The sequence below is a fragment of the Dromiciops gliroides genome, chromosome 3, assembly GCF_019393635.1.
Source record: "Dromiciops gliroides isolate mDroGli1 chromosome 3, mDroGli1.pri, whole genome shotgun sequence".
In the NCBI taxonomy this organism is placed as follows: Eukaryota; Metazoa; Chordata; class Mammalia; order Microbiotheria; family Microbiotheriidae; genus Dromiciops; species Dromiciops gliroides.
This window is the reverse complement of record NC_057863.1, coordinates 300,848,098-300,860,802: the sequence shown is the minus strand read 5'-3', so window position 1 is coordinate 300,860,802 and position 12,705 is coordinate 300,848,098. Positions and strand designations below refer to the sequence as shown.

Below are 12,705 nucleotides of genomic sequence, written 5' to 3'. Positions count from 1 at the left end.
TTTTTTATTTCATAAAGATTCATTAAGCTAATTCAAGGGTTCTTAACCATTTAGTGTCATGGACCACTTTGGCAGTTTGGTAATATCACTTGTCAGAATGGAGTTTTTTAAATAATTGAAGGAAACAAAAAAATTTCAATTAGATGTTAATGAAAATTAAAATGTCATTTTTTTTCCATCCAAGAACATGGATCAGTCTCCCCTGAAATCTATCCATGGGCAAGAGGTCTATGCCGCACAGGTTAAGAACCTCTGTTCTAAAACCTTGTTGGTCTAAAGCTAGGATGTCTTAAACTATTTGTGTATCATGGACCCTTTTCATAGTCTGGTGAAGCCTATGGACCTTTTCTTAGAGTAATGTTTTAAATGAATAAAATAAAATAATGTAAGATTACAGAGGAAGTAGGTATATTTAAATAGTTATTAAAACATTTTAATAGCCCCAGGTTAAGAACTATTGAGCTCATCTAAACAAAGGGGAAAAGAAGTCTGAGTCCTATACCTTGAAGGGCTACAAGCAGCTTGCTTTTAGCCAGATCTGAGACTCCTTCTTTGTGATATAATGAAACCTGAAATGGTACACATTGTTAAGAATGTGCATTCTGGGGCAGCTGGATGGCAAAGTGCATAGAAAACGGGCCCTGGATTCAAGAGGACCTGAATTCAAATCTGGCCTCAAACACGTGACACTTACTAGCTGTGTGATCCTGGGCAAGTCACTTAACCCCAATTGCCTCACAAAAAAAAAAAAAAAAAAAAGAATGTGCATTCTGCCAGGATATTAAAATTAGCATCTTGATTTTCAAGTAGTAATGATGATTTTTGTCAATGTGGTTAACTATGAAGATAACCTCCCCAAACTAAGCAGATTAAAAATTCTTTGAAAACCCACAGTCATGGGGAACTGCCCGAAGACCTAAAAGACTGCATCATTTTCAGTGGTTGCATAGCCAGTGTGTCAGAGGCAAGATGTGAACCTAGGTTTCCTTAACATTGAGACATTACTTATCAACTAAGTTATAGTGCTTCTTTAATGCTAAATATGAAGCAGTCACATATTTTCAGTATAGTTCAATAAATAATGCCACCAATTTGAGTATATCAATAGCATAGAAACAAAACAATATAAAAACTACATTTTAATATCAATTATCCAGGTATTACTGCACAGCTCTCATTTCACAGAACCTACAATATCATAAAGTTAATTTGCTAAATTCTTTATTTATTTTCTAGAGCTTGGTTCTATGACACTTGATGAGAAAAATTATATCTTTTCCCAGTAATCTCTAACTAAATTTTAACATTTTTTTCAATCATGAATGAAGGAGGGGGAGCTAGGTGGCACAGTGGATTAAAGCACTGGCCCTGGATTCAGGAGGACCTGAGTTCAAATCCAGCCTCAGACACTTGACACTTACTATCTGTGTGACCCTGGGCAAGTCACTTAACCTGAATCGCCCTGCAAAAAAAAATCATGAATGAGGGAAACAAATATTATTCTGAGAATAATCACCAGACTGCCAAATAGGTCCATGACATGCAACAGGATGAGAAACACTCCTCTGGAGATATGTTGGTGTTATTAGCCTTCTTTTTCTTACCCAATATAAGAATAGAGTGAAAAGTTAAAAGATTGCTGAATCCAGTGGAAATGTTATTTTAATTAATTTGTTTTAGTTTTGTTTGCTAATATATTGAAAACATAAAAAGTATAAGGAATAATATGACTTGTAATTAAGCACTTAGAGAGAAAATTTTATATACTATGAAGTAGAGTTTTGATATCATCTCAAAGGTAGGGTACTAGGCCTGCCTCTTCATCTTTTAATTTATTTTCTCTAGGTTTTTCAGTACTATTATTATTAATGATGCAATAAGTTAGCAATTTAAATATCTCATCTCCAAAGCCTGAGTATTGCTTATGCATGTATGCACTTTTGAAAATATTGATTTTCTGATATTCACTTAAATTATTTATGCTAAATAGCATATAAAAGACAATATTTTGAAATATATTTATGTTGCAGTGGAGACTTGAAAGGTTGAATGTGTAAGGTTTGTAAACATTAATGTAAATTACTATTTTTCATTGGAAAAGAACACTGAGAAACTTGATTATTTTTAATAACAACTACCTATGCTTAGTTTAGCATTTTTGTTTCCTGACAGTAATATAAAGTGAATATTTTGCTTAGATAGTGTATAAATGGTCATTAAAATCATTTTTAAAGATTTATATATATATATGTATATATATTTCTATACTCTAAATAATAAATAAGATTTATTTTCATTCTTTTAGCAAGAAAGGAAAGATGGGATAGTAAAAAGAGGTCTGGCTGTAGGGTTAGGAAGTCTTGGTTTCAAGTCTAGCCTCTGACACTTATTGTCTATGTGACCCTGGGCAAGTCACTTGACCACCCATTGCCCCAAGCAATTTTCTAAAACTATATGTTGCAGCAGAGTTGATCATCCAGAGTGATAGAAAGGGTTCTTCAGGGAAATCACAAGTCTCCTTCCACCAACTCAAAAAAATAAACTTTTTTTTTAATTTAGAGAGAAATTTAACAATGAATAAGAGTCATGTTATCTTTTCTTTTATTTTTAATTTAGTCACCTGCGGATCGATGCAAGAAAATCCATGCTGGCGATGAAGTGATTCAAGTCAATCACCAGACTGTGGTATGTATGCTTACATTAAGTGTCAGTGGGGGGAAATGCTTTTAATTTACTAAAACATGAAAGGAACAAGAATACATTGGGCTATCTGCTCATAGGCACACACACACACACACACACACACACACACACACACACACACACACAAAATCAAGTAACCTCTATCAATGGTGGATAGCTACTTTATTCTTCCAAATTGTTTGATGATATACCAAATGTGGACCGCAAGAACATAAAAATTCTAGTGTTTGTAGTCACTTGCTAACTCTCTGGTAAGAACTGGAACACATCGTCTTTAAATTGCAATGAAATGGGAGAACAGCAATTGCAAATGAAATTTTTAAAAGGATGACATAGTATTGTTTCTTTCATACTATGAGTTTTTATCCTAACCTTTTAGAAACTAAGTGATGACATAGAAAATGTAGATTTCATTCATAATTGCATTAATCCTCTGAATGCTCGCTTAGCATTAACTTATTAATTGTGTTTTTAATAGGCTTCTGATGGTTATTTATATTTAGTATAATAGTGCTATTCACAAAAGATTCTTTATTTTGGTATAATTTCATTCCTAATATTTTTCTGAAATTTTAGATAATGATAAATTCTGATTCTTGACAATGCAAGATCCTTTTCATTTGAAAAATCATAGTCAGTTCACTTTTTCTTTAAAAAAAATTGAAAGCATCTTAAAATGAGCAGCAGTAAGAAGTCAACAAGAAGCAAAAATTAAAACAAAAATCCTAGAGTACTAATTCAGTAATCCTCACTTGTAGAAGTATATTTCTTCATTCTTTGCAAGGATTCCATTTATTAAGCCAATCAGCTCTTTGGAGATTATCATAATATTCTGTCACATCTTTTGGTATTGAGTATACTATTGGTATCAGAAATTTACCAGAAGAAAAACTCATTTGGAGGACTAGGAAACTTTTAATCACCATATTGTAAGGAGGGGCTGAGGCATAGTTAATATTTCTCAGTAGTTCATATCTCCTGGGTAAACCAACCCATTTAGCTTTCACTTGAGAAACTGAGAGTCTATGTGATGTTTCGAAGGCACCTAGACACTAATAATTAAAGTCGTGGTGTTTTCTTTGATGTGCTCATTATCCAAGTACAGTAAAAGTTAATAAAAGCTTAAAAAGTGAAGTCTGTGGGTGTGAGGAGGGGATTGAATAGCATAGAAGATTGCTGACAGACAAAGCCTTTCACATGGAAATTGCAAATCTTTCAGTGGCTGGAAAACTGTCTCACCCGCTAATATAGAAAGTGCCTACACAGACTGGAGCTTCAAATCTTCTGCACTGTGGATGTGAATGCATGGAGCAGTGGGGGTAGAAAACAGCTTTCCCAATAGAGTGTCAAGAGCTAGGCCTCAGGGAGACAGACAAGTATTGTGAGAATTACTCCTCAATCAAACCAGGCAGCAACTTCTGGGGTCTTCTTCAGAATGTGGTCAGCATGGGATGGCAATTATCTTCAGCTCCAGTTAGGATACCCATGCCCTCTCTTTTTTTTTTAACTTATTTTTAACAAGTATAAACTCTGTTTGAATGTGAGTCTAGTGAATGGAATCCAGGAGGCTTTAAATTCATAAGGAAAAATGCTTGCATTGCCTTTGAAGTTTGTAATTGTTATTCTGCTTAAGAGTCAATGAAAATAGAAGTGCATCATGGCATTATCAAATACAAGTATCTCAGGAACATCTCTGAGTGAATTAGGAAAATCAATATAGGTTGGCTATTTGGAAATAATTCCATGAAGATTAGATTTTTATGCACCTGAAATTTTTTTCAATGTCTTTGTGAATGTTTTATATCACAAGAAGCAGAAAGAACAATCTGGAAGATATTTCCTGGAGGTCAAGAGACTTGGGTTCCATTCCTGGCTCTATTGGTTTGCTAACAACTAAGTAATTAAATTAGTTACTAAACCTCCCTGGGCCTCAGTTTGCTCATTTGATACCCTACCTCTGATTGGGGGAATAAGGTAAAAGGGGGGATAAGTTCAGAAAGGCAGGCAAAAACAAAGTGTCCGTTTAAAAATAGGAGAGGAGAAAAGAATTAAAGGCTGGGAATGAACTTAACTGGAGAGACTACTCATCACAGGATAATAGCTTTGAAGCCAGGGGAAACTGAGACACAAAGAAATTAAGCACCCTACTCAAGGACACATAGATAATAAGAGGGGTACCTTGGATTTGAACTCAGGTCCTGTGACTCAAATTCTTTCCATTGTACCACATACTACTGAACCTAGAAATATCTTTGACATGTGACTGATGAATAATATTGCCATTTGAGACTTGATTTTAGCAGCAAAATCTCTGTTAGAAGTTATTAACCTGCCATTACCCACCACCTCTGATGTCACTTCCATTGGGGTCAGAGACAGATGTGGTCTTTTGTACTTAGGAAACTGCTTGGAAAAGCCAAAACTTGGCTCTGTATCACAGAGGAAAGTGCATATCTTTAAAATGTATGAAATTCCTTGGATATAGACATGCTAGCTAAAGCAATACATTCTTAATGTTAATTATTGTGACTTATCCAAGTTGAACCAGAAAGCTGATAATGGTTGTTTTCCAATTTATATATATAGTCAGCTCTCACATTCCTAACATATGGTATTCAAATCCCCTGACTATCACTTTGCTGTCTTACTTCTAGACTGTAAGCTCCATGAGAGCAGGGGCTATGTCTTCTTTAAATTTTCTCTCTCCCTACAAAGGGCTCTCTCAGTAGGTGCTTAATAGCATAAGGAATCGAATTGGTGAATGACTGTCTACCTTTTGGCTTTTGTATAGTTTTTGGATGCCTCCTGCATTGTGCAAGAACAAAAAGAAAACAAAATTTTAAAAATTGATTTTGATCCTATGTTGTAGCTCTGATGAAAGATGTGATTGAGACGCCTGGTTAAAATGAAGTTGTCAAATTATGTTTTGCAATTACCCTTTCTATGCCTATGTCTTTTTCTAATGGAAAATGCAGTTGGGTCTATGTTTTTGATAAGATATTTATATTAAATTGCAATCTATTAAAAATTGAAATGTACATTTAATTCTAGTTGTTTATATCTATTAATCCACTGAGCATAATATTGAAATCTTGTCTCTCTCATTATGTCCTAACTGAAAACACTGTTAATCCTTCAGTAAAACAAAATTCTATAGATGCTAAATTACTGTGTAAAAAATGGGTTATTTTCTTCTTTTGAAATACAGTAGGAAGGGACATGACATAATGTTGCAGCCCAAAGTCTAAGAAAGTTGTATGAACCAAAGAATAATTAAAAATCTGTTTTTGGAGTTGCTAAAAGAGTGACTAAGTTGTCCAGCAGAATTATTTGCTTCTAATTTTGATTTCTTTTTTAAACTTGAACTTTCTTAAAAATCTTTTTATGCTTCTTTTTAAATTTGAGTTTTCAGTTTTCAAAGTAGCAAAGTTTTACATATATAGAAAGTTGTTAATGCTCCAGGTAAGAGGCAAGGAAAAAGGAATTTGTAAATAGACAATTTAAGGAGACTATAACCACAGTTTACAATCTCTAGCAAGAAGACTTAGCTCCTCAGGCACTACTCACGTTCTTAAAATTCTACCCCCTCGGTCTTCTACTGTAGAAATCTACCACTACACCTTAGTTCGAACCAGCTGCCCAAATTTCACTTTTAGTGGTTATTTAGTTGGTAAGAATATTTATAGATAATAAAATTCTTTGGGGAATATTCTAAAAGCAAGAACCCATAAATTTCCAAGTCATCAATGCTATCCATATGCTTTAAAAAAAAACAAACAAACCAGTAATTCTGTCCACATACTTTCTTAACTAAATCAAAAGTTCTGAAAATTGTCTTTTTTCACTACTGTGTACTAATAGTATGTATAGTATTAGCAATCAATATATACACATATATTTGTGCATGTGTATATGCATAGATGCATGTGTTTATATGTCTCTGTGTATGTATGCATCTGTAATGTACATATACATGTGTCTACATATATAGATACACATTTGTATCTACATATACACACATAGAAGAAGCCATTTAGCACCCAGATGATTATGCCACTGGAAGGACCAATATTTTCATCTAAGGATTAACAGTTCTCAACTCCCAATGAATTGAAAGTAGATAGATAAGGACTTTCAAGAAGATGGCAACAGAATTTGGACTGCAGTATGTCATTAACTAAATGGGAAGAAAGTTCAGTTTCTCTCTTTGATTCGCCTTTGCCCAAACCCTTTAAAGATTCACACCAGGAGTTGGTGAGGAGAAAGAGGAGGACAACAGGGGACCAAGCAGAAACTGATGTTGGGAGTTAGGGAGTTTCTTCTTAGCAAATTCATTTTTGCTTCAGTAACTGAAAATTGCTTTCAAATTTCTTTAGATTGTTAATATCTGATAGTTTTTTAACCATAGACATTCTTTTATAATAATGGTTTACATTTAACATTGTATCTTGGAAGGTATTATGTGAAAGGGGGTAATTTTTGGACCAAAAGATAGTATATGTTTTAACACTATTATATTTGCTCAGAGATCCTATTTATTCCTTTTCATCTCATCACTCATGGCACTGTCTGATTTAGTTGCTATGAAACTGTTAGATAAAATCCTTCTAATGAGCCATCTTAGAAGTAGAGGAGCTCATAGCAACTAGAAGCCAAAAATTCCTGAAGGCTTAATATAAATCTCCTATTAACTGTTTAGGCTATATGCAAATCCTTGACTTTTAATTTGTTTGTAGTTACTGATAACATTTTAACATTAATTTTTAATAGTATCTCCATTTCTTATATTAGGATCACTAGAGTAAAATGCATATTACTTTGTAAAACAGTTCTTTTAGTTTGATAGTTTGTTGATTACATGACATGTTAAATTATATACTCTATTGATTAACTGAAATTAAAACTATTGTAAAAAGTGACCACTCATTATATTCTGATGATCCTAATGTAATAAAATAGTTTATATAGAAAATGTTATAGTATATATTCTAACACTTGAAATGTGTTTGATAGTCTAGCATAATGATTTTATTAGAAAGGTTTCCAGATAGGAAAGATTACTTCTTTTAAATGATGCTCAGGATCTTATGGACTACATACATGCTAATTTATTAAAATATATGCCTATATCTATACCTCCAGTATTACCCTTTTCCAAATAAAAAGAGAGAGGGATAAAGACAAATCAGAGGAAGTAACAGATTTAGGACAGAAGATAGGAATGGGCAATTGATAGATATCATAGATTGTAATGAAGAATTGTTGAATTTAAAGTAAAGTTCTTTAGAGCATTATGAAAGAGGAGTAAATACAGTAAACAGTAAAAGTTGCTTTCAGTTCCTTCTAGTTGCTTTTATTTCAGATATTAGTTCCCATCTATCAACATGATTACAGGAATTAGTATGATAAGGGGAATTTTTATATATGGTACTCAGTCACAGAACCCCCCCCTAACATTTTATGTCTTCTTTCTCCCTGAATTCTTTCTTGCAAGTCAGGTTGTAGTTCTTTTTTCTTTATTTTTAAATTAGACACATCATAAATTGAGCATGATGATGTATCTTCATCTCCAGGCTGGCTGAAGATGTGAGAAAATAAAGATTTCTAAGAATAACTTCATTTAAATCTGTGAAATTGTTTGTAGTTATGCAGCAATCCATTGAATATTATTGTTTCTTTAAGAAACATTCTGTGACTCTAACAAAGTGCATCTTTGTTTTGTCTTTTTGTTACCAAAGATATTTATTGCTTCATAACTCACATTTTTAAGATGCTTGCACCTTTGCACATTGCCTCACTGTTCACTCTAACAATAACTTGACTTTTTAAAAATTTTAGCAAAATTACAAAATATATACTGTGACAATTCTTGAATATGTTTTGATTTTTGCAAATGTTTACATTTACTTGGTTTCTAGAGTATGTTAAAGTATAATTCTTAAATATAAATATATGCATGTACGTATAAATGTTCTGCTCTTTCTCAGAATTGCTAAATGGTAGGTCTTTATATGAACATATTTTTTTTCTGTCCTTGGGCTTGGGATTAGGGGAGATTACTTTAAAATGCATGAACATATATGTGTATTTCTTCCAGGTACAAAAGGAATAATGAAATCAAAAGAGAGATTTAATATTATAAAATCCATGCAAGAATAGTAACATTAAAATTTTATCCTAAGAAAATCTAATTATTGGAAATTTTAGTTATCAACCTGTTTTATTTTTATTCTTTTTTTTAAAATGTTTTGAAAAAAATTTTTTCTTGGAGAAAAACTTACCAGGGGAATATTTCTGAACATAGATTAGCTATAATTTAGTGAAAGAGACAGCTTTTTTCCCCCCTCTGGCATTATGAAAGATAAACCAATAGAGCTCCTTGAATGAGTAAAGTTTGATATGTCTTCACCTTTCACTGTGGTGCTGTTACATTCCTTAATAGAACCTTCTACCCTCCTCCAATTTAGGGTAGCCTGTGCCTTTGAGGAATCAGTGCACATTATAAATGTCCAAGTAATGAAATAAAAATAGTGTTCAAGTTTTCAGAGTGTTTTACTCATGCATACCATGAAGTCAAGGGGGAAAATGATAGATAGATAGAGAGGTAGATAGGTAGGTAGATAGATAGATAGATAGATGATAGATAGATAGATACACATAGACACACATATATATGTGTGTGTGTGTATATACATAATGCATATTATATATATAGACTATATAGAGAAAAATCTCTATGTGTGTGTGTATATGTCACACATACACACATATACCATATTTAAAACAGCAATAAGAAGGGATATCCCCCATACTGGCCTTAATGAGTCTCTGTATTAATTTATTGAGAGAGGCAGGCATGTTAATGAGGCTAAGAGATCTATTAAAAGCATAGGCTAGGGAGGGAGAAAAATTGGAAATTGGAAATCTTATATAAACAAATGTTTAAAACTATCTCTACATGTAACTGGAAAATAATAAAATGCTTTTATTTAAAAAAAACAAACAAAAAAGCATAGGCTATACCTGTTGGAGATGAAGATTAGGCTATTAAAGATATGTCACTCTTTTCTATGACCTGGGTAATTTAAGGAAGTATAGGGGGAAAAAATGATGGTTAATAGCTCGCCTTTCATTCAATTCCTGCTTTAAAAAATCCATCAGAGAATTCCAGTGTAGAGTTTGGGACTTTTGATGGCATATAAAGGACTCCACAAGAAGGTTTAAAATAACCGAAAAAAAATAGCTTCTGCCAATGATTATTCTGCGTAAAACTGGGGGAGCACACTTGACTCTTTCTCTTCTGTATGTTTATATATTTACACATTAGCAATAGATTATGATGTCTTCCATTAAAAGTATCTTCACTCTTTGTTCATCCATTATTTGTCTATTAAGATATAAAATACTACAACAAATTTGTATAAATTCAGAATATAGTATTAATCATGATTTAAAGTTAACTGTAAACATGGGTCAAATAAAGTAACAACTGCTGAGAAGGGCTCACACTGACTTCCCTCAATTAGTATTCTTTTGAGTTAGAGTGCATGTTTTAGAGTAGCTAATTTATTTGGGGTATGGTTTTTTCCCTTGTACAAAGGAAATTGAAATAATTAATTCTTATTTTTATTGCTTTCATGTAAATGCTTTTATAATCTTTTCTCAAGGAAATCCTTCTTTTAGTCTTTTGTTAAAAAAAACAAAACTAAAATTTTACTTAGTGTAAGTGAACAATGGATGATTTCTGGCTAATCTTAATTATATATTTTCATGTTATGGTAGAAATTAAAATTCTAGCTCTTTAGTAGAATGAGTATTTTTTGAAGGCTATTCTTGGATACATTTGACACATGCATAATTCATGATTTACCTTTTTTATTGCAATGAATGAATGATTGTGGAAGGGGCTAGATGAGGATTCTTCCAAATGTACTGTAGTTTAATATTGTAGACCTTGTTCATTAATATTTTACTAAAGGGAAAAAATTGGGCAAATTTCTTAGACTGGTAATGCTGATTAAAGTCTTAAAAGTATAAATCATTAAGCACTGCAAGGTCTGTGATATTAATAACTTCTTCAGAAGACACAAGTGTATTATAATTTATTAGTATTAAGTTGATATTTGCATGAAATTTTCTACACATCAGCTTGTATTGACTAGTTAAATGTGGTGAGGGGGTATGCATTGTGAGGAAAATGTTATTTCTATCACACACTTTAAAATCATCTTTGTAATGTTACAAAGGAGCAGGACTCTGTGGAGAATATGTCTTCACTAGGAACATCTGCTACAGGCCCCATTTACTAGCTTTAGTGGAAGGGTTTTATGTTAAATTGAGTTTTTTCATGACTTTCCAAAGGAGCAGGAGGATATTCTTCCAGGGATGAATAATACCAACACAGATGGTGAGATTCATCCCTTTAAAAACTCTGCCTTTTAAAAATTTCACTTCCCAGGATATTTTAGCTTCACATTGGCTACAACTTCTATTGTATGTGCATTATGTGTATGTGTCTAGCTACAGTTATGGCAAATTTTATTCTCTACCTTTTTGAGACAGAGGGAAGATCTATAATTTTCCATACATTGTCAGAGAATGTTATGCTGCCCTATGACAATGCTCTCATAAAAAGGAATAGGTGAGTGGGATCATCCCAGAGTGAGCCAGACAGGCTTAGCTTCTTCCATCCATAACCCTACAAGGGATGTTATGGCACATTCTAGACTCAAAGTGGGTATGTTGCACCTTTAGCGAGTTAAAAATTGGCATGATATTCACCAGCTCTTTCTTGGAGCCTCCATTCTTGAAGCACATACTTTAAAAAAAAAGTAAACTCAGAGAATTGAAGAAATGTACCTTTCTGGGGGCATCTAGGTGGTACAGTGGATAAAGCACCAGCCCTGGATTCAGGAGGACCTGAGTTCAATCTGGCTTCAGACACTTGACGCTTACTAGCTGTGTGACCCTGGGCAAGTCACTTAACCCTCATTGCCCCACAAACAAAATGAAAAAAATGAAATGTATATTTCTCCCTTCTTTGCAGAGGCCAGGAACTGTGAATGTAAAATATTTAATAAACTGTAGTATACAGTTGATTTTTTGATAGGTTTTGCAGCATTCTTCTTTTTAATTAATCCTTTGTTACAAGGGATGGCTAATGGGGGAGTCGTGATAGTTACATATTTATAAATGAAGGTGATATCAAACAAAAGCCATACATAAAAAATAAGATTTTAAAATAATGTTGGAAAACTCTAGACATGTATTCTAGACATATAGTCTGTCATTCAAAGACCAGCACAGCTAATTCTGGTGGGGTCCGAGTGGCCACAGTGTGATTAACTTCTTGGTAACGACAATATTTAAAGACCATCTACCAGGTCACAGAGGTGATGTCATCTTTATCAGTGGAGGGAGTACCCATGGGAAAGAAATCATAGGTATATTTCCAGTATTTAATCACTTTTAAAGTCAAAGACGTCTTTATGCTCATTAAAAAACTCCATTCCTTCAGTCTGTCTGTTCTGTGTTATTCAGTCCCCTGTAAAGAACAAAATAGGGTTAATACCCCTTTCATAAGGATTTCGTTCATTTGAAGGTATTATTAGTTGACCTCCTATTTTTTAGCATGAGTACTCTTACTTTCTTCTGCCAGGCCACATCATATTGAAAGACTATTGAACTTAGAATCAGAAGATCTAGTTTTGAGTCCTGGCTATCTACCCACTTCCTTTCCAACCTTGGGCACATCAACTGACTTCAGTTTCCTAATCTATAAAATAAGGGATTTCTCAATCCACCTAGATATTCCAATCCTCTGACCTGTCTGATATCCCCTTAATTCGTGTTCTTGTTCTCCAGAATGACTACAGAATTTCCATATCCCTCTTAATGGCAACCTCAATTATAGAACATGCCTTTAAGATCACAACTAATGCTGTGTGAAAAGGGAAAGGATACTTTCTCTGCCATGCATAGACAGTTTACTTTGAGCTCTCT

General features: G+C 33.3%; 1 protein-coding gene across 10 annotated transcripts in view; it reads left to right on the top strand.

Moving 5' to 3' along the window:
- CNKSR2 (connector enhancer of kinase suppressor of Ras 2) overlaps positions 1–12,705 on the top strand; it is a 322,983-nt gene that overhangs the window by 151,715 nt on the left and 158,563 nt on the right. For all 10 annotated transcript variants that reach the window (XM_043991405.1, XM_043991402.1, XM_043991407.1 and 7 more), the window contains exon 8: positions 2,617–2,685. In XM_043991405.1, coding sequence (XP_043847340.1) covers positions 2,617–2,685 — 69 coding nt within the window. The remainder of the gene's footprint in view (positions 1–2,616; positions 2,686–12,705) is intronic.